General features: G+C 44.6%; 1 protein-coding gene across 1 annotated transcript; it reads left to right on the top strand.

Annotated features, from left to right (window-relative positions):
- Positions 1 to 7,611: 7,611 nt before the first annotated feature.
- Positions 7,612 to 12,522, top strand: LOC308636566 (keratin, type I cuticular Ha3-I-like; the record flags this gene model as incomplete). Its single annotated transcript, XM_081272128.1, has 7 exons — positions 7,612 to 7,956; positions 9,372 to 9,454; positions 9,865 to 10,021; positions 10,873 to 11,034; positions 11,124 to 11,249; positions 11,411 to 11,631; positions 12,420 to 12,522. The coding sequence occupies 7 exons, from the start codon at positions 7,612 to 7,614 to the stop codon at positions 12,520 to 12,522; spliced, it is 1,197 nt and encodes a 398-aa protein (XP_081128254.1).
- Positions 12,523 to 13,429: the final 907 nt, after the last annotated feature.

Genomic DNA, 13,429 nt, shown 5'->3' with positions numbered 1-13,429 from the left:
GCCACCACTCCCAGAGAGCTGGAAGACCATCTTGAGAGCTCCTTCCCTGTCATTTTTCATTTCCAACCACGATAATCTTGGCACTTACAGTGGTTTATTTTACCGCCTGGCTGGCTCACCCATTGTCACACCCACAACCCACTGTGCCAGGGCAGTGGGGTAGGTTGCTAAAAGGCCAAAGAAAGTGCCCAGAGATAGCATATGAGACAGAGAATTGATTGGGGAAAATGTACAGGAGATCAGTGGCTGCTCCAAGCAGAGTGCAGTAGTGGTAGGATGAACAGAGTAGCACTTCTGCCCCTCTGGGCGCATTGCCAAGCCATGCATTCTTTCCCTCATGGTATTCTGTCCAGTGGTGGCCAGCTGGACAAGTGACAAGTGTCATTTCCGCAGTGCCCTTGATCATCAAAGCTCAGTCCTTGTCCCTGATGCTCTCATCTAATAAGGAGGGTGAGGTTTTGAGAAAAAAGAAGCTTTATTGCTTTGCTAACAAAGGAGCACACACAGAGGACTCTTGTCCCAGAGGCTGTGACTTTACTGCCAAAGGGCACAGAAGGCTTTTAAAGAGGTAGTACTAAGGCCACACTCCAATGGTGCCCTGTCAGGAGTCACGGTTCATTTGTAATATTGAGAGACAGCTGCTTATTAGATCCTCTGGTGCCAGCTTTAAAGTACAGATTCCTTCTTTTTCTGTTGTCGGTGAGCTGAAGGCCAGATAACTCAGCCTAGTATGAGAAGAAGGTTAATCTTGCTTCTGCCATTATCAGGGAGGGGGAGAGGGGGAAGAGGAATAAAAAAAAAAAAATGTCAGTTTAAAAACAAACCTCCAGTGGCACAGCAGCAAGGGTTATGGTCAAAGCATGAAGTGGACCCCTGTTACACCCTCAGTTCCATGCCAGATGCCACTGGGACAGGGTTTTATATATTGGGCTAGAGAAGCAATAGTGTCACCAACATTAGCTTGCTAAATTTGCTTATCTGATCAGCATCCCATGGAGTAACTGACATGGTGTACATGCAAGAAAGTAGCTTGCTACAGACAGCACTGACTTGCCCTAATTTGCAGTATGCCTGGAGAATACCAGTGTCCTTAAGATAATATGTGTCTGGACATTCCAGCCAGGCTTACTGTCATTGTTCCTTTATCTTGGACAGATCTTAGGAGCATTCAGGGTCCTTTTCTTTACTTTTGTTTCTTTCTTTCTTTTTTTTTTTTTTACTGTACCCCTTTTCTTTAAGAGAGATACATGCCCCTCTTCAAGTTCAAGTTTATTCCTCTCTCATACTTTGCTTACATCTATAATGATCTCCCATAAGCTCTACATCAGTTCATTTCCTCTAGAGGCTAATGTTCACTAGGTATCCCCAAGTGCACATTAATTCTACTGTACTCCCTCCCCTTGCCTCATCTTTGAATTTTGGAAGTGGTCAAGTTTATAGACCACACTCTCAATTATCCATTTAACTTAACTCTTTCTAATGGACAAATCCACAGTCCGTTACCTATTGCTCATGCCTGGTACTGGATGGGGTAATGAGAAACAGATACCTGAACTCCATTCCTGGTCATAGAATGTTTACAGCCTGGAATGGATCGATGGAAGAGACAGTCCTCCTGGACAGATGTCAAGGTGGCTCAGGGAAGGTATAATAAAGGATTACAAGTTTCAGAGGTGCGAGAGGGTGCAGAAAGAGGCTCCTCAAAGAAGGGAGCATCAACCAGGGCTTTGAAAATGGGAGTGTCCAGTTCACATAAACTGTGTCTGCCTGCCTTGTTGACTTCAGGCCCTTCAACGGAGATGCTATCACCTAATTAAAGCTTACTACAAGGCGTGGGTTCCTGTAAGTGGAATAAATAAGGACGGTTAACACTAATGGGGGTTCATGAAAAGGTTAAGAAAATGATACACTTCCTATAGTTTTGATTTCAATAAAGTCTTACTATACGATATTACCTTCATTCTGAAATAAAGTTTGAAGGAATATGTTTGCACAGAAGTGTGTGTGTGTGTGTGTGTGTGTGTGTGTGTGTGTGTGTGTGTAGGTCTGAGGGAACATTTCTCCAAGCATGATTTTTGCTTGATAAGGAGATAAGGAATAAGGAGGAGTATTTAGAGCCTGATAATCCAATGGCTAGCTTGGAACAGAGGATGAGTGTAGTGGCGGAAGGTGAAACTGCAAAGTAGGACCACATCTGATAGTGCTTTGCATGGTTACCCATGAGATTTTCATGTAAAATGGTTGCTATATGATGCCTCTAGCCGTGTACAGAGGTTGGGGTGTGATAGGTCCCAGAAGTTGGTAGAGTTGGATGGAAGAGAAGGATACAAGGATGATCAATTAGGAGACTGGTGAGAAACAGCAAGAACTGAGATGGGTGAAGGTGAGTGGGGCAGAGCATAGGTGGATTTAGAAGCATAATTTAGGATGTGGAAGCTGATCAAAAGTAGAACAGTGGAGAAAAAAAAGGAAGGAAACACTAAAGGGATCAAGCACTATATTATTCAGTGTTCATCAAAAAGGGTGAATCAATAGGATCTATCTATCTATCTCTAGATATAGAAAGAAATTTATTATGCAGAACTGGCTAATGTCATTATGGAGGCTAAAAAATCCCATAATGTACTATTGCAAGCTGGTGGTGTAGTTGTGTTCCAAGTCCGAAAGCCTGAGAACCAGGGGAGCCAATGGAATAAGCCTCAGAGTTTGAAGGCATCAATGTCTGAAGGTAGGAGAAAATGAATTTCTACCTCAAGAAGATGGAGTAAGTTCATCCTTCAAATACTGTCTTATTCTTTGGGACCTCAATGGATTAGATGATGCCCAGTCACATACGTGAAGGTGATGTTCAAATGTAATCCCTTCCAGAAACACCCTTGCAGATACACACAGAAAGAACGTGTTACAAGCTATCAGGGCAGGGCTTCGCTCAGTCAAGCTGACTTGTAAAACCAACCATCAGATACACCTCCTATGGGTTTGAAGTTTTTTGGACCTTAGAAAATAAAAAAAAAAAATGATGGATCTTCAGAGGAGAGGGAGAGAGCTTGGGAAGAATGACTGGCGTTGAAGGCAATGTTAGAGAATCATCTAAATTAAGACGGTCATTAAGACTGTAGGAGTCAAAACCGTCAAATGGAAGATGGTGAAATACAGATGCATCTTTAGGGACCACTAAGATAAAAACAGAGCTCAGCAGAGGCTCTCCAAAGTCTCTGAAATGAGGTTCATCCCTGTTTTTTCCTGGTCTCTTAGGATAGAGGTGACATCTGGGTATAGCAGTAGGAGGAGGAAATAGAGAAGCAGCCGAAGGGACACAGAAGTCAAAAGAAGTCAGAGTTTCATTGAGGGAGTGGTCAACAGTGTCCAGGTCAGGGAAGATGAGAATCAGGCAAATGTCCTGGATATAGCCACCAGGAGAACACTGGTGACTGAAAAGATATAGGGTCTGTGGGACTCTGGGGTCGAAGACATATTTTAGTAGGCCCCACCCTCCCCACTTTTGGTGCCAGGGATTGAACCCAGGGGCACTTAACCACTAAGCCACATCCTTAGTCCTTTTTATTTATTTATTTTTTAAATTTTGAGACAGGGTCTCACTAAGTTGCTTAGGGCCTCGCTAAGTTGCTGAGGCGGGGTTTGAACTTGTGATCTTCCTGCCTCAGCTACGTGAGCTGCTGGGATTACAGGTGCGCCCAGCCATATTATCAACCTTGATAGGGAAATTATTGCAAAGGTTCACCACAACACATTCCCACTAAGCATAAAGCTTACTTTCCTTCATGCTCTGCATACTACTAACAATGTTTTAACCTCTGTTCTTTCCCCAGACCTGCAGTGCAGTCTACAAAAACAGGTCTTCACTCATTCTCTGAGTTATCCCTGAATCCAGCTTTCCCGGGAAGGCTCGCATCATTAAGTTACATTGTCCTGGATTGTTTCATGCTCTTCTCTTTTATTCTAGACAGTAAAGTTAAAAACACAGCCTAGAGGAACTTTGCATTTTTCTGACTTGGCTTGGTCCCTGATATCCCCCAAATTCCATTCCCACTGGAAGCCCAGGACTGAATGTAAGAGAAATAATGGAAGCTCTGAGAACTAAGGCAGTAGGACCTGAATCCAATTTTGAGTATCCGTATCTGTTTTTGCTCAGGCCATCTGCTACAGTTTGGATTTTAAATCTCCCTCGGAAGACCATGTGTTAAAGGATTGGTCCTCATGGTGGCACTATGGGAAGGTGAAGAGTGGGGCCTAATGAGAGGTCCTAGGTCATTGGTGGATTCCCTGAAGGGGATTGTGGGACCTGAGTCTCTTACTTGGCCATGAGGTGATCCGTTTTGATGTGCTCTGCACTCCTGCCATGATGTGCCACCTTGTTACAAACCCAAAGAAATAGGGCACATTGATTATGGACTGGTACTTCCAAACCTGTGAACCAAAATAAACATTTTCTTTTTATAAGTTGATTATCTCAGTTATTTTGTAATAGTAATGGAAAACTGGTTAATACACCATCTTACAACTGACCTGCCTTGTTTTCCACCTTCTCTCCTGATGGTCTTCTATTGGAAGCCCTGTTGAATAGAGCCTGGATCACCACCATGATTTCTTCCTCTACCTTTATGAAACAGCCTGAGAAATCCCTAAATCCTATTCTTATGAATAATGAGGCTGTTCCACCCCAGTGGGCTGGTATTGATATTGGGCAGCAATACTGCTTTTCTTATCCCCATCTGAGATCCCTTTTTGACATAAATCAAGTTTCTTGCTTCCTGGGAGCCCTGTGATACCACTCCTGTTTCTCCTTACCATCAGTAGATATTAACATGTAATTCATCTGTGAGTAGCTCAATATGTTACTTTGTGTTTCCAAAAGAATATATTTTCCATTTTTCATGGTGAATGACCACGAAATGCAGCAGGACCTGGCCATCATGGAAGATGATTTGGGGAAGGAGGTGGGATGACTTCTCATGACATTAAAGCCTTGTCACAGAGAGGGTGACATCAGCAGATTTGTCCTGACTCCTCTCTATGGTTAAGTACTACGAATGGTGAGTCTGCATATGGTCTCCGACTTGGAAATAGCCTTGGCTTCCATAATAAATTGTATCCGTAAACCTCAAATGCAGTTTGCTCACATCTTAAGACCAGAAGCCTCAACCACAGCGTCTGCCACAATTACATGGGCGGTTGTTAAACCTCTTTAGTTGTTAGGAATTAATTTGCTCATCATGTTTACTAAAGGGTCACTGGCCAGAGACAATATTATCACTATGTAAAGGGGAGAATTCCCAGTACACAGCAAATGGAACAGATAAAAAGCAATGGCCTCTAAGTATTCCCAGGAAGTGAATTGCAACCTGTGTCTTTTCTCAATAGACCTAAATATTCTCAGCCATCATTCCTTAACTACCATGTTGCTCTGTAGCAATCATGGCTAGTTCTACTCCACGTGTGGAAATAGTTGGGTTTTGTAAATTGTTTTCTCTACTTCTGAAGATACAAAGATGCTTATCTCTGGATTATTCTACTTTGACGGAGGTTGAAGCTATAGCAATGGTTATCCAGATCTTCATGGACATATTTTTTAGTCTGTAGCACACTATCCCTTTCCTATTCTTCAAAAAGTTCCATTGTCTTGGCTTTTCTCTTATAAGTCCTGAGACAGAGAGAACAAGGGGAGAAGAACAGGTGATTAATAGAGAAAAACAAATGAATTCAACCATATGTTTTATGTTATTTGATCTTATCTCACTTGATACTAATTTTAAGCCAACATACCTATCTCACATCCCTCTTATGGAGGGATCATTTTATAGGTAGAGAATCAAGCAGGAGGGGAAGAGTATTGTGGATTTTTAACATGGGGGAGGGTACCAGTACCTCCAGTGCATTTGATTTTGAAGACCACATATTTGCTCCAAAGCTTCAATCCTTTATAAAAGCACATAACCCAAGAAAATGCACATTATTATTTTTTACAGTCACAACTTGCTTCTGACCCATTAAAGATGCTACTTGGCTTGGTTGTTTACCCTACTCACTAAGCTTGGTCCCAAATGACATGTGGCTGGTTCCAAAAATAAATACACCCTTAGAAGATGGAGATTTGCATTCCATGAGGATAACCAAGAGAATGTGACCCAGAATGCATAGGCACATTTGAAGAATGGGTGATCCGAATGATGGCTACCCAAGAAGAATTAGCATGTAACTTCTAAAAGGAATATGTCCTTCATATTTGGAGCACTGGTTAAACATAAAGTTCTTACAGTTCATAGCTCCATCTGGAAGAATATAAGGCAAGAACATGCTGCCAAAACATAATGATGGTCATGAAATGTCACCTAAACCTGTGAAAATATGGTGGCTTTGCAGGATCACATCTTTTGGTTAACTAGCCTCAGGAGTTTCTATATTAGATTATCCAGAAGTTTCCTTTTTTTAAAAAAAAAAACTTCTTGAAGGTATGGTGCATTTCTTGCTTAGCAAACTTCTGTTAGAATATAAATGACTTTTGGTTCTTTCATAGTGAAGAACAGACTTGTTATTTCTTGGCTCTTTCTAATTTAGGATGATATTTCATCTAGTAGTGATTGAGTTCCACTGATCTCAACCAATTTCCACATTATTGCATCTCATAGTGAGAAGATTAGAATGGACGGATAATACAAAGTGGTGGAGAGATCATAGCCTTTGGAATTAGATCTGCATTTGAATCCTGGCTCTCCCATGCAGGAGTTCTAGAAAGTTGGGCACCCCATCAGAGGCAGCCCTGCAAATTCTTGCCAAATTTTGTGAGGACTGAAAGAAATAATGTGTATGAGGTTCCTGAACATAGTGGGTACTCAGCAAGCAGAAGCCACCACCAATTAGAGTCTCTCTGTGTGTAGACACATAGTATGGTGCTACCTACATAGTAGGTGGTCCTAAAATGTTAGTTCTCTTGATATTTTTGTAAGGATTGTAGTAGAAATGGAGCCTGGAAAACTCCTGCAGCCCTATAGGAAGAAGGTAGAGTTGTCTCCCTCTGCCTGGATGGAATGGCCAAGAGACACTGAGTTGGATAGCCTTGTGAATCTTTTCCGATCGGAGCTTCCAGGATTCCCTACTAAACAGCCTTGTTATCAGAGAGGATTCCTTAGGTGGCCCCTCTCCCCCAGAGTCCTAACTGAATATGAGCTGGATAAGGCACAAGCCCTTCCTTGTTTAGGAAGGAGAGATACTGAAGTGCCCCCAACACTGGAGGACAGGGTACGGCGGTCACTCTAACTTAATGCCCCATGAATAAGTGCTGCTGTTGGCAAAGTTGGTTACTTTGAAGTTAAACCATGAAGCTCTTACTTAACTAACTAGCGTGATTGGTGAGGAGTCCTGACTTAGCAAGAAGCCAGAGTAAAACATTTTATGAGGTCAAGGACTCATGCAGAATGGCTAAATAACAAATGGAAAAATTGGTAAAGAAGGAAAAAGGAGGGAAATGCTTTATGTGGTCACCACACCCACTACTGACAGTATATAAAGCCCTGGAGAGGACCAGGAGTTACTCCAGAGAAAAGAAATCAGGTTTTGAAACTGACTTTCAGAGCTCTGCTCCCTCCCAGCACCATGCCTTACTGCTGCCTGTCCAACGTGAGCTGCCGCAGCAGCTGCTCCTCCCGGCCCTGCGTGCCCCACAGCTGCCATGGCTGCACCCTGCCCGGGGCCTGCAACATCCCCGCCAACGTGGGCAACTGCAACTGGTTCTGTGAGGGCTCCTTCAACGGCAGCGAGAAGGAGACCATGCAGTTCCTGAACGACCGGCTAGCCAGCTACCTGGAGAAGGTGCGCCAGCTGGAGAGGGAGAACGCGGAGCTGGAGGCCCGCATCCAGGAGCGGAACCAGCAGCAGGAGCCCTTGGTGTGCTCCAGCTACCAGTCCTACTTCCGGACCATCGAGGAGCTCCAGCAGAAGGTGAGGGGGTGGTCACTGCAATGCTAACTTAATGAACTTTATCCAAATTTTCCATATCTGCTTTCAAGGGACTCTAAGGCTGTTTGCAGCTATTGTTGACAGTGATGGAGATACAGAATCCACTGGCTTAGATAGGACACCAAATAGCCTTATCCATTTTGGAATCACTATGAATGGGACTAGGTTAAGGCATTGGCTACAAATTAGTCACAGACGTCTTATGTTGTTTTTTTCTTTAACCTAAAACCCAAATATCTGCTTTTTTTAGTTCTATTATGACATTGAATCTGCTTGTCAGAGAATTATAGTGTGAATTATAATGTATACCTGAATCAGTACTTTGAGCTAGTGGTTTCCTGAATGAGTCCTCAAAGACTGTATTAAGAGTGTCTTTGGTAAAACAAGAGAGCCATTGACTTCAGAAGCCTCGCTAGTATATGGAGACACACACACCACTCTCTAGAGCAGGCATGTATACCGGTGACAATGCAGTGTCATAAATGCAGAAGTGGGTGCAAGTAAAGAGAGGACATGGAGGTGGGACTTAGAGAGCTCCCCAGAGGAACCAATATCTGAGTGGGGTTTGAAGGATGAGTCGGCGTTTATACTTGATTGCATAGACATTTGGTTCTTGGAAGGGCTTTTCCATCCATCTTGCATAGTGCTGGCCAAGTGAATGTCAAAGGAGGGTCGTGCAATATGAATATCATTGTTTATTTACCCACAGTTGGCACATGTCAGGCACAGTGCTGGGGTGGGGGATAAATGACTATGACAGCATCTTTCTTTCAGGAGCTCAGAGCTAATAGGGGAGAGTAGTAAAGAAACAAATGACCATAACAAAGGCTCCAAGGAGTGAGTGCCACTGGAGAAGACACGTGCAGGAAGGGGCCACCTGGGGATGCCAGAGAGGGAAGGGGTTTTGCCAGATAGATGAGGCATCTAAGGGCATTTAAGGTAGAGAAAGAAGCTTCATGCAAATCATGGTCAAACACACAAGAGGAGATCGGAGAGAAGTAGTAGGGGATGGAACAAGGTGGTGTGAGGATAGTATACCCAGTTGTCTTGGTTGCCTGGGACTTGTCTGGTTTTAACATTTCAGGAAATTTCTCCATCCTAAGCAAACTTGGATGGTTGGTTGCCCTACCTGAGCCTTGGCTACCTACCTGTCTCAGTTCCTATAGGAAATCAGACATAGACCAAGAAGAGTACAATTCATGACATTTCACCTTGACTGTTCTAATTTTGAAATGATCAGTTCTATGAATGAATCCTCCTAGCATCACCAAACTGAAAATCTGAAAGGACATCAAGCTATCGGGAAGGACTGTGGATGAAAGAAATTGCTTTTTGCTTTAAGTAACAAGACGTTCCTTTCTTAGCATAACTCATTTCACAATTAATCCCATCCCCAGATCCTGTGCAGCAAGTCTGAGAACGCCAAGCTGGTGATGCACATTGACAACGCCAAGCTGGCTGCCGATGACTTCAGGACCAAGTAAGGCTCAGTGATGACCCTGGCCGTGTAGTGACAGGCAGGCAGAATTACAAAGTGATGAGCAACCTGTCCTGGGAATGTTCCAGCAGAAGCTTCTAGATGATGCTGGGAGGGCTCGTGCACTGAGCTAGAGTTAGGTTAAAAGCCAAAGTCTCTTCACCTAGTGCTAGGATTGTGTGCTTTACGGTTAGTTAATGATAGATGCACCCACACACAGGCAATCCCACCAGCGCCTCTTTGGTGGGTCTCGCTGAGGAAGTAGGTCTCCTTACCCAGCACAATGGTGCTTTTCCTTTTGGAAAACTTTTTAAAAATTCAAAATATTTCAAGATATAATGAATTTGACTAGGTCAACCTAGGAAAGCTTAAGAAAGAGAATCTTCTTCCTTGACCTTGGGCTGTGTGCGCAGGTTCGATACGGAGAGGTCCCTGCGGCAGCTGGTGGAATCAGACATCAACGGCCTGCGCAGAATCCTGGATGAGCTGACCCTGTGCAAGTCTGACCTGGAGGCCCAGGTGGAGTCCCTGAAGGAGGAGCTTCTGAGCCTCAAGCAGAACCATGAACAGGTAAGAAAGTCCCAGCCCCCAACATCACAATACTGAGATACACAATACTCCATGACACCCCTGAGAAGGGTAAGGTAGGTTTCTGGTGGCTCAAAACATACTTGGGGGATTATTGTGGAATGAGTCACATGTTGACCTCTTTCACATAAAGGAGTGTGGTCAGCTCATCACCGGGGGCCAGATGAGTGGCCAAAAGCCCACACAATGATCTTTAAAATACTTGCTATTGTTTGATAAGATTTATTATCTTCCAAATAGGTACTAAATTAATATCAAGACTGGAAGGAGATAGCACACTTTCTAATCCTCTGTGTCACCTAGATAACTGGAATCCAAGCTGGATAAATGGACGGATAGATGGATGGAAGAATAGATAGAACGATGGGAGAAATGAAGGAACTTGGTGATTGACTGAGATCTCATGGTTGAATGCAATATTAGGAAATCAGATGCATGTCTCGAACATTCTGTTTTCTCATGAAAACAGAATGTTCTACATTCTACAGCTGTAGAAGACAGTACATGAAAATAGAAGACAGGAAGTGGATAGGAGATAAATCTGGTTTCTCTACATTTAAGTAGCAAAACCAATTGTCATGCCAGGCTGCTCACAGAGCAAAGGGAAAATCAGAAGGAAATGAAAAAATTCTGGAGTCATAAGAAATATTAGCAATAATTTAATCAACCAGTCTCCTGATCTAGATGAGGAAAGAAACTATGAGAGGAGGCTGGTTACCTAGGTTTTACATCAACTAGATTTTAACTTGCACTTCCTAATTTCACTTCCCACCACACTGGACACACTTACACACATTATTTTGTGAGTTCAATCTTTCCTCTCTTCCCATCAGGAAGTCAACACCCTGCGCTGCCAGCTTGGAGACCGCCTCAACGTGGAGGTGGACGCTGCCCCCACCGTGGACCTGAACCAAGTGCTCAATGAGACCAGGAGTCAGTACGAGGCCCTGGTGGAGACCAACCGCAGGGAAGTGGAGGAGTGGTTCACCACCCAGGTGGGCATCCGAGCACCTGACCCAGAACCCCAGGCCCCAGGGCCCTTAGGGCAGGGTCTGATCCTGTCTCCTCTCCTTGGGTGTTGCAGACTGAGGAGCTGAACAAGCAGGTGGTGTCCAGCTCAGAGCAGCTTCAGTCCTACCAGGCGGAGATCATCGAGCTGAGACGCACGGTCAACGCCCTGGAGATTGAGCTGCAGGCCCAGCACAACCTGGTGTGTATTGTTCAGACCTGCTGCTGAGCAGCGTGAAGTCGGGGAGGCAGACTCACCTGTGGGCCACACACTCTCCTCAGCCCTGGAAGCTGGTGACTTCTTTGGAAGCGGTTTTGAAGGAGCAGCTCCTGACACTCCCTTTGTTCTCTCCCCCACCACAGAGGAACTCTCTGGAAAACACGCTGACAGAGAGTGAGGCCCGCTACAGCTCCCAGCTGTCCCAGGTGCAGGGCATGATCACCAACGTGGAGTCCCAGCTGGCGGAGATCCGGGCTGACCTGGAGCGTCAGAACCAGGAGTACCAGGTGCTGCTGGACATCCGGGCCCGGCTGGAGTGCGAGATCAACACGTACCGGGGCCTGCTGGACAGCGAGGACTGCAAGTGAGTACCTGGAAGTCACAATTCTACTCAAGGATAAAACAGGACTCCGAGGACCAAGTTTCAGTGTATCTGTAGAAGCCAGGGTTTTACCTCCAGCTGTGGGAAAGTCAGGGTATTTATTACTAGCATCACCTGGACTGAAATGATTTTCTGTTAAAAAAAAATAGTTATGAGTATTTTCTCCACTGGTGAAAATCATCCTTTGGCTTCTGCTGGGTAAATAATGCTTTACATCTTCAGGGATGGCTTGTTGTGTCAAAAAGGAAAGCCTTGCTTAGCAATCACCTATCTTTCTGACTTAACCAAAACATTCAAATCCATTGCTTTCCTGATTCTTGTTAGAACCCTTTGGAGCAGGCAGAGGGCATCATTTACAACCATCCCATAATAAACATTTGAGTGTCAGAAGGGAAGATGACTCATTAACTAAGAAGACACACCACTGACATCTAACACAGTGTTTATATAACCACAATATATATTTTTGAGGGGAGGATTTTTTACACTTGTCCCATTTTGTAGACGGGAGGCTAAGGATCACAGGGATGCAGTGACTTTCCCTTGACTCCAGGGCTATGGAGCGAAGGCTGGGATTCTACCTCGAGTGTTCTGTGCTCTTTCCTGCCACAGTCTCTGTAATCTGTAGAAGGAGTGATCTAAACCAGGCTTGGCTTCCTAAGACTTTGGGGAGTGGATTCTACTTGTTCTTATGTCTCTTTGGGGTTGAGCCCCCTCTCTTTTTAAAATGACTCTTCTCATGCTGACGACCTAATGATTCTGTGTCCCAGGCTGCCCTGCAACCCCTGTGCCACCACCAATGCCTGTGACAAGCCCATTGGACCCTGTGCCACCAATCCTTGCATTTCACGCTCCCGTTGCGGGCCCTGCTAGATATACCCAGGGGCCAAAAGGAGGATTGCATGAAGACAGAAAGACCATCGGTAGACCACCTCAGCCTCTCTGACCCCACGCCCAGCATCGCCATGAATCATGGCCTGGAAGGAGAACAAATGCCCAGCGCTGTGACCGGGTTCTCAACCTGAGCTCCCCCTGGGACCTCTTCTCCCAGGGCCTCTCTCTCCATGTTCTGATGGTTTGAGAGTTTGGAGCTGTGAAGGGGCCACAGGAGGTGTATTGTGGATCTCTCTGATGCTTCTGCTCTTCCTGTAGTTTCCCGAATCTCCTAATAAACTTTCCTGTTGCATATACAATTCTCATTTGTATTCATCCTTTTCAGTGTGTTCACTCCGTATGTGCTTCTTGTAAAGCCTCTTGAAAGCAGAAGAGGGCATTATAGATTCACCCTGTCCTAAAAGGTCTTCATCATGATTCATGAACATTCGCTGAGCCTAAGGAATGCCAGCATCTGCTCAGGATGGCATTCAGCTGGCAGGAACACCGAGGCAAGAGGCCTCATCTGAATACAATAAAAACATTCGTTATGGGACATTACTCAATAGAATGCAATGCGTAACATTTATGGAAAGTTCTATATTTTCTTTCCCAAGACCCCGAAAGACGAGGCCTGAAGTTAACATTTACTGAACACTTATAACAGGAGCTCTGCTACTCAGTTTTTCGCTTACATGATGAGGAAGAGTGGCAACAGGACTGAACCCAGAGTTCATTCTCCATTTGGCAATTAGGAATGAGGTGACTAGTAGGGAAGGAAACTGATTTCAAACAAAAACCCAGAGCTTCTACATCTTCCTGAGGATACATGGTACTATTAGTCTCAAAACCTTGCTGAAAGCCAGGTGCGGTGGCGCACACTTATAATCCCAGTGGCTCAGGAGGC

This window comes from Spermophilus citellus, assembly GCF_964194105.1.
Source record: "Spermophilus citellus genome assembly, chromosome: 17".
In the NCBI taxonomy this organism is placed as follows: Eukaryota; Metazoa; Chordata; class Mammalia; order Rodentia; family Sciuridae; genus Spermophilus; species Spermophilus citellus.
The sequence above is the reverse complement of the archived record's forward strand: the minus strand, read 5'-3'. Positions and strand labels throughout refer to the sequence as shown.